The sequence below is a fragment of the Electrona antarctica genome (assembly GCF_951216825.1).
Source record: "Electrona antarctica genome assembly, chromosome: 8".
Taxonomy (NCBI): Eukaryota; Metazoa; Chordata; class Actinopteri; order Myctophiformes; family Myctophidae; genus Electrona; species Electrona antarctica.
The window spans coordinates 48808957-48823487 of NC_136789.1; the positions used below are offsets into that span (position 1 = coordinate 48808957).

The 14531-nt window shown below is 43.1% G+C and overlaps 1 protein-coding gene across 1 annotated transcript in view; it reads right to left on the bottom strand.

Moving 5' to 3' along the window:
* The window catches only part of LOC306928811 (guanylate-binding protein 1-like), a gene marked incomplete at its 5' end in the record, with an annotated part of 44208 nt that overhangs the window by 13049 nt on the left and 16628 nt on the right, over positions 1-14531 (bottom strand). Inside the window, 3 exons of the mRNA XM_079509082.1 lie at positions 4521-4690; positions 11407-11509; positions 11652-11864. Coding sequence (XP_079365208.1) covers positions 4521-4690; positions 11407-11509; positions 11652-11864 — 486 coding nt within the window. The remainder of the gene's footprint in view (positions 1-4520; positions 4691-11406; positions 11510-11651; positions 11865-14531) is intronic.

A 14531-nucleotide genomic window follows, 5' to 3' on the forward strand; every position in this document is an offset into this window, starting at 1 on the left:
AGAGCAAAATGTGTTTATTTAACAATAAACATTACATTGTCATTTAAATCATCACTGAAAAATTTGAAAATGGAGTCTTAGTCCTTCACTGTGTTCATGTTCAGCCGGCGCTTGCAGCAGCTAAGATTGGGCTGCTCACAGCTGTAATGCTCAACTGCTTGCAGCACATTCTGCAGATGTTGCTCACTGCTGCCACAAAGTCTGTTGTGAGTTTGACCCCATGCTCAACGTCGTCATTGACGACGTTGATGGCACGCACATTCACCAGTCACCACACCTGCCTGGAATGATGCACTGGTAGCCCAATCCTCTACATTGAGTGAGATAAATGCTGGATCGATCTGCAGCTGGTGCATACCGGTTGGCAAGGTCAGCCAACCTGGTGGTCGGCGAGAGGACTGGAAACTTTGGTCAGCCACCATGTTGCGTAGATGTGCGTAATGAAGTTGGCAAACGTCCGAATCTTCTGCACCTGCTGCCGTGTGGTGCCCTGGGGAAGCAAGGTGATATGCCGCTCCAGCATAGCCAACTTGAGAGTGTAGAGTAACTTGGCCATCCAGCATGCCTTGTGCAGCGCTCCCGGTCTTTGGAAGTTTACTGGAGTGCATCATCTGCACCCAGATAGACAAGACACAGCTGCACAAACTCGTGGTAGTCGCCTCGCTTGTAGTCTATCATTGCCACAGCACATGCAGTGAGTTCAGCACGTAACCTGCCCAGGAACGGTTGTTCGGCGTTGGCAGTAATGCAGCGGTACAATGGGTCACTGTATTTGTGCGGCAATCCTGCAGATGCCTAAACAAGGTAACCTCTGGTGAGCGTGAGGACTCCACCTTGAGGCCAGTGAAAATGTGGCTGAGGATCACCTCACCAATGTGATGCTGGCACCGGGCCAGAGCAGTGGTCTACCACGTGAGAGCTGGATGGCAATGCAGGCTGCTGTGAGATGGCCTGTGTTTGATGCAGTGTTGTAAAATGCCATGTTGACAATCTGGTCGGCACAGCACCACTCCTGCAGTAGCTTACATGTCAGCCTGGCAATGATCTCTACACACGCCTCGTCTTTACCCTGTCGCACTCACTTCCACGATCATGAAGTGTTTCGAGAGGCTGGTCCTGGCCCACCTCAAAGCTGGCCTCTCTCCATCCCTCGACAGGCATCAATTTGCCTATCGAGAGAACAGGGGCACTGATGGCGCCATCTCCTCCGCCCTACACTGTGCACTCACTCACCTGGACAAGAGCAACACTCACGTACGGATGCTGTTTATCGACTTCAGTTCGGCATTCAACACTATCATCCCATCCAAACTCATCACTAAGCTGGGTGTCCCACAAGGCTGTGTGCTGAGCCCCCTTCTCTACTCCCTCTTCACCCACGACTGCACCCCTATGCACGGCACCAATACCATCATAAAGTTTGCTGATGACACAACGGTGGTGGGTCTCATCAAAAATAACGATGAGACGGCCTACAGGGAGGAGATCCAGCATCTGGCGTTGTGGTGTGCCGATAACAACCTGGCGTTGAACACCAAGAAGACCAAGGAGCTCATAGTGGACTTCAGGAGGACTAGGGCTGTCACTCACGCTCCCATTCACATCAACGGAGCAGAGGTCGAACGGGTCCCCAACTTTAAATTCCTGGGGGTCCACATCTCTGAGGACCTCTCCTGGACCCTCAACAAGAAGGCCCACCAGCGTCTCTTCTTCTTGAGGAGACTGAGGAAAGCACACCTATCTCCTCAGATACTGGGGAATTTCTACCGCTGTGCCATCGAGAGCATCCTCACGTACTGCACCACGGTCTGGTACGGAAACTGTACAGCCTCTGACCGGAAGGCACTGCAGAGGGTGGTGAAAGCTGCCCAACGCATCACCTCTCCCTGTCATTAAGTCCATCTATGACAGACGGTGCCTGAGGAAGGCTCATAACATCATAAAGCACCCTTCTCACCCCAACCACAGTCTGTTTGCCCTCCTCCCCTCTGGGAGACGTTATAGGAACCTTGGTTCCAAGTCCAGCAGACTTAGGAACAGCTTCTTCCCCTCCACTGTCATCTACCTAAACTCCTCTTCCACTCCTCTCCCCCCCAGTGTCAGCCCCCAACCCATCCACCATCCCTGTCGAGACTCTAGACTCATCCTAGTCTTGCACTATGTGGACTCGTGTGATATGCCCACTGGACTTGTGGAATATGGTCTCTGGACCTTAGTTTAGCACTTTGTGCATTGGGCCACGTGCAATAAGGGCTACGTGCAATATGGACAGATCTTGTTTTTTCTCTTCCTTCTCATATCCTTATTTATTTATTTATTTATTTAAATGACTACTGCTCAGCCCATATCTACTGTTACTACTGTACTACTGTATTAATGTATCCTCCTCCTTACTGACATGTTTGCACTATTGGTGAGATGCGAAAATACTTTTCGCTGTGCTGTACTTGTACTGTACATTGACAATAAATTGAATCTCATCTCATCTCATCTTTGTATATGCTGGCACGCCAAGCAATTTCAGCTGCTCTGCATCTCCAACCACCACTGTCAAACGCTCCTCCAACTGGCGCACATCGCTTAGCGTCGGTGTCAACTTGCCGTCCCAGTGCAGGGTGCACATAGGAGGTGGTGTCCACTGCTTGTGGTGTTCTTTATTGACAGCCTCCAGCACTTTGCGCTGTGATCGAACTGTTGTGTATGATGCTGAAATCATTTCACAATTACTGCCCGACTCTGTGATCAGGGCGCACATGAAGGCAGCCTGCTGCTGCATTGGTGTGATCTTAAACCGTGTAGCCAGTGACATAAGACTCGGCCGTAGATGCTGCATGGAATGAACTCACACTCTACCACAACCTGCACACTTGCTTACAAGTCTGTTGACGAGGGCATTGCAATATCAGCCATGAAAGCACTGGAGAGGCACCTCTGGTACCTGACTGCTGAGATGCTGCCCCTGGCACTCTTCAACACCAACGTACCAGCTGAAGAGTGACGTGTACTTGCGGATGCCATCTTGGATAACAAGCCGGATGATCTTCCCATGCTAACAGCAGCGCTTTGGCACTGGTGCAAGCCAAAGTTTCCAGTCCTCTCGCCGACCACCAGGCTCTCCGACATTGCCAACCCAGACTGCTGGTTCGGTATACACCGGCTGCAGATCGATCCAGCATTTATCTCACTCAATGTAGAGGATTGGGCTACCAGTGCATCATTCCAGGCAGGTGTGGTGACTGGTGAATGTGTGTGCTATCAACGTTGTCAATGACTGCGCCGAGCATGGGGTCAAACTCACAACAGTTTGTGGCAGCAGTGAAGAGTGAGCAAGATCTGCAGAGGTCCTGCAAGCAGTTGAGCATTATCGCTGTGAGCAGCCAAATCTTCGCTGCTGCAAGCACCAGTTGAACATGAACACATTGAAGGACTAAAACTCCATTTTCAAACATTTTTCAGTGATGATTTAAATTAAAATGTAATGTAGCTCTTTCCAAAAACATCTTCTCCAAAAATATTTGTTGTAAACTTGATGAATTGACGTGTTATGTTAATAGAAAATGGGAGTTATAAAAGGACCGAAAATTGCACTTTTACCCACATTTGACATGCTGCGTTGGACCTGTAAATCACCATATATTGAAAAAATATTTTGCACATGTTCTTAAAACATGAAGTGGCACATTTTATCAAAGGAACAGATCAGGAGGTTAAACTTGCAAATTTTGATGCACCCTAATATATATATATATATATATATATATATATATATATATTTATTATACATATAGAAATTCAATTTCAAGTTCAAAGTAATTTAATAGTCACTGTGCTGTGTTAATGGTATATGCGAGTATTTTTTATACATAGAAGGGGGGTTTGAAAAATAAAGTGCCCCCATTGGAAAAAAAAATATGCCGTCCTGCTGATTTGTGCCTGGAGCCGGCACTGTAAATAATCCGGATACCGGAGAACTCGCCAGTTTACCAAGTCGCCGAGGTGAAAATTCTTCATCAATGTCTTCATCGTTATACTAACATGCTGTTTTCATCAGTGTAGTATGTCAAACCCACGGATGTTATAGTTCATTTCCAAAGTGATCAAATTATTTTGTGCAATTAAATGGTCAGCTAGATAATGATAAAAAGGTGAGTATGTGAATTCCAATTGTTTACTAATTAATTACATTGTTTCGGTACTTTGTTGTTTAAACTTTTAGCATTCCTACTTTCTCTAGTGTTAACTCTAAACAACTATCCTCTCTCTCTCTCTCTCTTCAATGCAATTTAAATGAAGGTGAAGTAAAACTATAATGCACTAAACCGCGAGTTCTCCGGATACCAATAATCCTATCAATACATCAAATGTATGTGATTGCTATGTACAGAAAGTTTTTAGTGCAGAAGGTTTTTGAATGACTTTTCAATAATTATGAATATTCTTCAGGTTTAAAAAATAAACAAAATGAAACATGAAGAAGATCCAAAAGAACAGGCCTTAACGCCATTCATATCATCACTTACAGCTATCTGCTTATCATGCCTGTCGTCGGCATCTTTCATGTCTTTTGCCATCTTCTCATTGTGCTCCTCCTGGGTTTTCTTCTGCTGAGCCATCTCCACCTCCAGTGCCTTCTGTTGCTCCTCCGCGGCCCGTCTCTCTCTCTCTGCCTTCTCCATTTCCACTTTCTGCTCTGTAGGAAACCAATAAGACAGAACCATTCAACAGAAAAACACTGTCACCATCCTAGAGTCAGGATTGTACCTCTATGTCCCATCAGCCCTGTGTTTTCTCAACCTAGGGCATTAACCAAACGTGATTTTTGATAGTCGACACGACTACCATCAAAATCGGTTTATAGTCGATTAGTCGGCGGTAAAATATGATATTTTTTTCCATCCAATCAAGCATTAAAACATTGTGTTCTGAAACGGCCAGCGCTCGTGAAGGTTAACTGCAAAACAGAGCCGGTGAATGCAGGCCGAGTGGAATAGTAAGAGAGTGGAGACACGCTTTGATCTCACCACAAAGCGGGTGCCTATGGGCTATAGTTCCAAACATTGGAACTATCCCATTGAGATAGAATGAGCACTTCCGCATTCCATTGTTACAATGGGAGTCAACGCTAGTGTCGCCACTCTCTTACTAGATTACGCTGAATGCCGCTCTGATTGGCCGAAATTCACATCAACTGTTAAAAGTCAAGTCAAAGTTGCAAGTCCACAATGACTCACGGATGGACGCGCTGTGAGCTTGTAGATCTGCTATTTTTGATGCGCAAGACCTTTCTACGGCGCAGCATAGCATGTTACGTTGTTGAAAATGTTTGTTCAGTAGGAGAGTGGAGATAGAGGAGGAGGAGGAATGAACGATGCAAAGTTTTTCATACAACCCTAAATGTTCAACAACAAGTTACAACCACAGTTCCTTTGGTTTTTAGAAGGAGCTACAAGCTAGGAGGAGGTTGTTATGATTACATTCTAGGCTTGCTAGCTAGCAGGCTTGCCAGGCTATGAATCAGATGATCAACTACTTCACTCCATCGCGACTATTATAAGTCACTCATTCTTGAGATGAGGGACAAAAGTGGAAAAAACATGTCCCACACATAAGAGCCTTATTTATGTTAAAAATAAATTAATTCATAAAAATAAAAGCACTTGCAAAGTTAAATGCAATACAGTTGTGTATTATTATGCCATTCATTTCATTATATATTTTTTCATATGCCATCTAAATGAGTTAAAAGCAGGCACTGTACCCAAAAAGGCCTGTATTTAGCCTGTCCCCAGCAAGTTGTCACAATTTCAAACTGCCAAAAAAGTGTCTAATACTGTCACAATCACATAAATATACATACTAAATGAAAGTAGATTGTCAACAACATAGCAAACAATATACACAGTTCATTTTAATTTATATTTTAAATTAAATATCTCATATCAAATGTGTGTCCCACGTCTCCGTCAGGTTTTTTGAAAGTCTTAAATTAATCAGAAAATATTGTCGACAGATTTGGCCTGAAGACTCCTTTTCCAAGTCCTGTTTATATTTGTTGCAACAGTGGAGCACCTGGTCTGACAAGCATTCAATTGTTTGATATTTTAAACAAACAATGTTGATATCAATGTGGTCACAGCTTTTACATGTCAACTCCGTCAGGACATTATTATGATCTTTGTTAAGAATTCCAAAATAATGTTTAGTATTTTAGTTTAGGGTTAGGTTTAGCTAACAACTGAAGAAAAACTAAATGGATAAATTGTACTACAGAGGGTTAAGATGAAAACAAATGCCATTTTGTCAACTCCGTCAGACGTCAACTCCATCAGGTTTTGTGTCTGACGGAGTTGACATGTATCTGACGGAGTTGACAAAAGTGTTCCCAAAACAATAAAATGATAGTTTTTGAATAATGGGAAGTATTCTAATTTGGCAGACAGTTAGAGCATGCCTTAAGGAACATTTTTGGCTATAGGGCCATCACAGATTTGTCTCGTGGTGACCATGGCAGCCATCTTCCAAAATGGCCGCCACCTGATGTTATTTTACAATAACTCAAGTTCTACACCACCTAGGATCTTGATTCTGGTGACTAATATTACATTTTCAAGGATGAGGGATACAGTGGTACAATTTAGATTTTCCCTATGACCATGGCAGCCATTTTTCAAAATGGCCCCGCCACCTGCTGTTATTTTACAATAACTCAAGTTTTAGACCACCTAGGATCTTGATTCTGGTGACTAATCATACATTTTAAAAGATGAGGAATACAGTGGTACTATTTAGATTGGTCCTGTGACCATGCCAGCCATTGTTTTTCAAAATGGCCACCAACCTGCTGTTATTTTACCAATAATTCAAGTTATAGACCAGGGGTTCTCAACCCGTGGGTCGAGACCCCTCGGGGGGTCGCCAAATTATTTTAGGGGGTCCCCAAATTATTAAAAAAAAAAAAAAAAAAAAAGGTTTTTTAAATTTTATTTTCACGGTTTTTCAAAAATAGCAGACCTACAAGCTCTGAGCTTGTAGATCTGCTATTTTTCAATAGCTAAATTATAACGATATTTAAAACACCAAAAGGGGTTCCCGCCCAAAATGGTTTAAGGTTATTGTAGCAGTCAATTTCGGGAGGGGGCGGGGCGGGGGTCCCGAGACATTGCCAAAGCATTTCCAGGGGTCCCCGGCCAAAAACGTTGAGAACCCCTGTTATAGACCACCTAGGATCTTGATTCTGGTGACTAATCAATGTAATCATACATTTTAAAAGATGAGGAATACAGTGGTACTATTTAGATTTGTCCTGTGACCATGGAAACCATTGTTTTTCAAAATGGCCACCAACCTGCTGTTATTTTACCAATAACTAACTAAGTTTTAGACCACCAAGGATCTTGGATCTGGCGACTAATCATTACATTTTCAAGGATGAACTTTCTCTGGGAGGGGTCAGGGCTTATTTCAGGTGCAGGTTGAGTTGCTACTGACAGGACATTACAGTAGGTGGGCTTTATGGCCTTTGACTTGTCCCTTTCAGGCACAGACGCACAGTTTGACTTCACTGGCCACTGCAGGGAACTGTGGGGGAGAAACTTTGGTCTCTTGACACCCCGATTAGGTTCAGGGTTTTTTTGGTAGAGACTTGCCTTTCATGACATCGTTGCTGCAGCAGTTGATCTCCTTACTGCGAGCGGTGGCACACTCTGGGTCTCTTGGGCATTGTATCTTGGTGGCCTCCTGCCAGTGTTTCTCCGTCCTCATGAGCTCTGTGTTCTGGGGCTCTTACATTGTCTTGGCTGGAGATTGCTTTCCTGCAGGGTCCAGCCCAGTCTTGTGCAGATGGCTGCTGGCCCACCTGGAGGCCCCAACCTCAATTGTTCGGTTGGTGTGATTAGGTGGGGTGGTCTTCCCCAATCAGGATGAGGGGTTTGACCCTTTCAAACCGTTGTAGCGGCAGTCTGGCCAAGTGTCTGTATTTAGTTGTGAGGCTAGATACAGGATACGATTGCTCACCCAGCCCCAGGTGACTTGAGGTGAAGGCTCCTTTGATTTGGTAACATTGCTTTGGTTGACATGCTGGGGACACAGAGAACGACACTGATGCCTTCAGTGTCTGCACATCCTGCCTGATAGTTCTGAAGGCAGATCTTCAGGTTTTCCGTTGAGGCAGAGCTTGTTGAGGAGTCGTGCAACTTGTGAGCCGCATCTAAGTGCTGTGTCACCCTCTGGGCCTAGGGTTGTTAGCATGCCTACCAGCGACTGTACTTGAAGCGCAAACTTCTCAAAGGCCACCCCATCGCCTCGACAGATGTTGGCTGCCTCCAAGACACTTGCTATTTTCCGTAACACTAATTCGTGGGGCTGTCCAAACTTGTTGTTTAGGTGTCACCCGGGTCTCTGTTGGTGAAGTCGGGTCTATAGGTGGTCTAGAACATTATTAGAACGTTATTTAGTATGGGGATATTAATAAAATCTGGTAATAAATTCCTTACCAAGAACTTTCTTCACCAATGTGTTTGGAAGGGTGTCTACTAACATATCCCACATTGCTTTATATTCAACCACCCTAGGGGAACTTTTGACAGCTGCTGAAAGTTGGGGTACCATCAACAACCAATATAAGGCAAAATGTTCATTATGCTTATAGCATGTGACATGTCAAACTAGGGGGTTTTCATGATTCTGAATGCATTCCAAGCATTAGCTATGCACGAAAAACACTCATTGGGCTGAAAACGGCCATAGCCGTCATCACAAATGTGATTAGGTCAGCACATTTGGGCACATTTGGGCAAGTGGATATGGCCGAATTTAGCCCAAGGAGTTTGACCCCTAGTTTGGCCATAGACCCCCTAGTTTGGCCATAGCCACTTGCCCAAATGTGCCCAAATGTGCTTACCTCATCACATCTGTGATGATGGCTATGGCCGTTTTTAGACCAAGGAGTGTTTTTCGTGCAAAACTAATGCTTGGAATGGATTCAGAATCATGAAAACCCCCTCGTTTGACATGCCACATGCTACTTAAAGCATAATGAAAATTAGAACATTTAGCCTTATATTGGTTGTTGATGGTACCCAACTTTCAGCAGCTGTCAAAAATTCCCCTAGGGTGGTTCAATAGAAACCAATGTGGGATATGTTAGTAGACACCTTTACAAACAAGAACATTCTTGGTAAGAAATGTATTCCCAGATTTGACATTCTGATAATATTCCCTGACTAATTGGTAAAATAATAGCAGGTCCGCCATTTTTGAAAATGGCTGCCATTGTCACAGGATAAATCGAAATAGTACTACTGTATTCCTCATCCTTGACAATGTAGTATTAGTCACCAGAATCAAGATCCTAGGTGGTGTAGAACTTGAGTTATTGGGAAATAACAGAAAGTTGGTGGCCATTTTGAAAAATGTCTACCATGGTCACAGGACAAATCTAAATAGTACCAATGTATCCCACATCCTTGAAAATGTATGATTAGTCACCAGAATCAAGATCCTAGGTGGTGTAGAACTTGAGTTATTGTAAAGTAACAGCAGGTGGCGGCCATTTTGAAAAATGGCTGCCATGGTCACAGGGCAAATCTAAATAGTACCACTGTATTCCTCATCCTTGAAAATGTGGGATTAGTTACCAGAATCAAGATCCTAGGTGGTCTAGAACCTAAATCAGTTCAACTTGTCAACTCCGTCAGATGTCCGTCAACTCCGTCAGACGTTGGTCACATGATGTTTTTGTTAATTTCCAAAGAAATAGATGATTCAATGTCAAATATTTTGTGCTTATGTATTGAAACACCAACTGAAATACTACTTAATTATGCTTTTTATTTTTTTTAACATGGTTTGTATGTTATAATATTGAAAGTAAAGGTTGAAAATGAAGGATTTGAGAAATGGGATATTTCATAATAGTGTGATATTGGAATAAAACAATATTAAATTAATTGTATTACTTAACTTGACTACTAAAAGCCATTATAAGATAACTGAGGACTTTATAGTATTGTTGAAATTATCAAATTAAAATAAAAGGGATTTTAGTGTGTCTGACGGAGTTGACATAAATCAGTTATAAAGTGCATAAATGTCCCATTTTAGAAATAAATGTTATGCGAAAAACCTGTTCCTTCTCAAGATTGGTAGTTGAGACCTGTGTCTACAAATACATCCATTTCATTTTAATGGTTCTTAAAATAAAACAAAATCTGATTTGAAAAAGGTTTTGTCCCTTATCTCAAGAATGAGTGAACTATGATCACGCGGCATAGCTGTTTGTTTTTAATAATGCTGCACGCCTGCACTTTTGTTGGATAAGCATGAAGGAAGATGAATAAGAAAAAGAAACATGACTACAAATCCTACAAATGGTCTCCTAAGTAGGCATGGTTTGCTCCTCCCTGACCTCCCCAAGGTCACCCCAATCTCGTGAGAGTTTGTTGCTGGGATAAAGAAAGGTCGATAAAGTAGATTTTCTACTGATTTGTCTCGCTAAAAGAAGCCATATGAATATCTTGGAAATATTGTGTGCCTTGTGATGATTGGGTCCAGTATTTAGTTCAGTGACCATGGAGTTAAGGAATGGTTCATAAGCTGGGTTCACGTTCACTGTCCCTTTGGAAATTAATAGACTCCAAACTGCTTCCCGTCTCCTAAAAAGGCGTGTGCCCACGTCACACAGATATGGGAAGTAAAGCAAAGTTGGGACCTCTTGCCATTGGCCTCTTGGCAAGACTGCATGCTTCTTCCTGCCTTCCTTCTGCATATGGTTCCTGGTTGTTGTTATGTGATGTTTGCTCCCACCGCCACCGGTGGGCTCTGTTATTGCTGTTCCCCATGGGGGGTTGTTATTGTATATCTATCTCCCTGCACTTAATGTTTAATGATGGTGTTTAATTGTGCCGAGCAGAGAGCAAAATGTAGCAGAGCCGAACGCCAAGATAACATATGAAATGCACACTTGTATTCTCATTCTATAATAAATATTGGTTAAATCTATTTGTGAGTTATCTGACTGAACTCCCATTTAATACTAGCGCAGTCACAATTCATACAGTGCCAAATCTGTATCCATATCTATTACTCACACGAGGGCTTTCACCTACTAGTCAACTACTGTAACCACTAGTCGAGTAAGTACACACTGTGCAGTAGTCAAACTAGTCGAGGATTTATTTTTAAATTATGATTTAAATGATTAATCATTGTTTTTATGAATCAGGGCAGTATGTGTACTGCAGATCTGCAGCTGTGGGACCTAAAGGAATCAATCTTATCTTAATACAGCTACAAGTAACTGTCGTCAAACAATCATATGTTCAGCTGTAACTTCAGTGTGTTGGGGCGCTCAAGCAGCAGACATGAGTCTTTAAATCACACCCAGGTTTGTCCCGTTTTATACTTTACCTTCTGCTATGCGCTGTCCCTCAGAGAGGCTTTTATCTGCTGCCAGTATGGTCTTGCCGACGATCTCTTTCTTATCCAGGTATGTCTTCAGCACCTCCTCAGCCTGGACGGACGGACGGACGGACGGACGGGCGGGCGCACACGCACACACACACACACACACACACACACACCTCTCATCAGTATGGTTTAATTAATTTAACATTCTCTGACTCAGATCAGAAGTTGGCAGGAATCAGACTTGCCTTGACTCCTTTGCCTTCTTCACGTCTGTATGTACCAGTCATCTCCTGGAGGTCCTGGCAGAACGTCTTGTGTCCTCCAGGGACTGTGTACAGACCAGCTCCCAGGTTGTTATCCAGAGGTTCAAAGACTCGTTGGATGATTAGTTCACATGCATTCCTGGACTCGTTGATGTTCTTCTCAGAGATCTGATTGTATTCCCCCTGAAGTGCAATCTAAAAAACACAACAAACAACAAACACAATGAACACGGTTTACTGGTCATGGGGTTTACTGGTCATGGAGTGTACTGGTCATGGGGTGCACTGGTCATGGGGTGTACTGGTCATGGGGTGCACTGGTCATGGGGTGTACTGGTCATGGGGTGCACTGGTCATGGAGTGTACTGGTCATGGGGTGCACTGGTCATGGAGTTAAAAACGGCCAAGGGCTAAAAACGGCCAATGCCATCATCACAAATTGATGATGTCAGCACATTTGGGCATGGCCGTTTTAAGCCCAATGAGTGTTTTTTTTGCAAAACTAATGCTTGGAATGGATTCAGCATCATGAAAACCCCCTAGTTTGACACATCACATGCTAGATAAAGCATTTTGAATATTTTGCCTTCTATAGGTTGTTAATGGTATGGTCACATATTATGCCAATTATGAAAATTGCTCAACATATGCAAGTTAGCATCCGGCAGTTTCTACATGCTGGGGACCCATACTAAACATTTCTAACATAAAACGTTGGTGTACTCAACATGTCCGGGTTCACTTTTTGGCTACTAGGCTAGATCTATATCGACACCTTGTGAGCTTGTAGATCGCCTATTTGAACTATTTTAAAAGGTTTTTCAAAATAGTAAAAAATGACAAAATAAGTTTAGGGATAAGGGGTAAGGGGTGGCACAAGATGGAGCCCTTTATCTTTACTGCAGTGCAGTATTAAATACAAGAGGGAGGGAGGGTTAAACAACAACGGCAGTGGCGGCTCCAGACCATTTTTACTGGGGGTGCTATAAGGGAGCTTGACTAATAATGGAGGTGCTATGATGATTTTCTCCGGGTTTAGCCCCCCAAAACACGCCTCTGGGTGGGTTTTTTTTGCACGTTTCCTCCAAAAAAAAACAGCCTTTGGGGAGCAATTTCACACCAGCAAACAAGCAACTTGCAATAATGTAGTTATTAATGTGCAGGCTACTGTTTTCAAAAGCAATACATTAAGTTCATCAATCATACACCTATTGCTCTAAGGCTGCAGTCCATTAACCTTCCCTGACTCCGCCAGATGGTGGCAGTATTGGGGGATATTAGCCCATGCCTATCCAACAATCTTGAGCATTATGGATTATCAGTAAACCATGTAACCGACACAAAATCATACACACACACACACACACACACACACACACACACACATGCATACATTATGTAGTTAGAGGGACCACGGCCAACCGTTTCTTTAAACAAGTGTTTTATTTTAATTGTGCTGCTGGGACTATATCACTATATAGTCAATAACTTGTAATCACACACAATCTGAGAGCACATTATATTGGCCGCTATATACACGCACAGCAGCAATATACAAAACAAGAACAGAATCAGACTTACGGTAATGAAATAAATCCACCCTACTAGAGCAGCGGCCTGCAGCCCTGGACATACAAATAAAGCTGACTATTGGAATAATGCCACGGTGCCTTCCTGGCCATCATGACACACACTTATAGCTATAGGGAGTGCAGTGGCAGTGCCCAGTCTTCCCAGTATCCACTCAAACGGCGTATATGGTAATAAAATAAAACAGTCACTCACCAACTTCACAGAAGAACGATGCGTCTGTTGTTGTGATTGCCGGCAAAGGCATCGATAATCTGGTCTATCTATAGCGCTTTTATCGTCCTGAATAATAACATCCTCCCGGTGTATCGGGCTCTCCCTCTCCGTCATGTTCAGACTCTGAATTCTTGTCCTCCGCCTCCAGTCCATATCAAGAACAGGATTCGCATTGCTATCGTGCTGCACGACTCACTCGAGGCTGCCTGACCACAAACGTATCCATTTTGTATCTCGTTATGATCTGTCTCACTGTCTGTCTGTCTTGTTCTGTGACTGTGCTGCTGAGCAAAACCAAAACCACCCGCCAAGTTCCACCAACTAGTACAACTACACCTGGTTGGTTCAAAGCATGTCAGGTGATGTGCACCGCTTGCGTAACGTTACGTAAATAACGTACGTTATGTATGGCAAAAAAAAATGGCAAATGTTGGTTGCCATTTTTTTCGAGGTCGGTAAAGCAGCCATCTTGGAGCTTTAAAAATGGCTACTTTCAAAAACGAATTTCTCAATATCACGCCTCCTAGATCAGGGGTTCTCAACATTTTTGGCCGGGGACCCCCGGAAATGCTTTGGGAATGTCTCGGGACCCCCGCCCCGCCCCCTCCCGACCCCCAATATAAATGGACTGCTACAATAACCTTAATAATAGAGACAATACACCATAAATAAATACTGAAACCAGATATAATCATTAGGGAAGGTGTATGCATGTAATATGTGTACTAAATGTAAACTCTTCATTTCCACTTTCCAGCCATTCAAAAAGCCTTTTTTTTTAATGATTTGGGGACCCCCCAAAATCAAGATTGCAGTGGTTAAATCTACATTTTTGGGGGCAAGTAATCCAATGGAGCTGATTACATTCTATATGAGGCATGTATGGGTGGGTATTTCACATTTTTACATGATATATCACGTAAAAATGCTAATTTCCAACATTGGGGAACCCCCTTTTTTTAGATTTCTTCATTTTCCCTGCTATAAAAGGTTGGCCACCAGAAATAATATCTATGAACCAGTAGGAACACAATCTATATGGACACCCGGTCAATC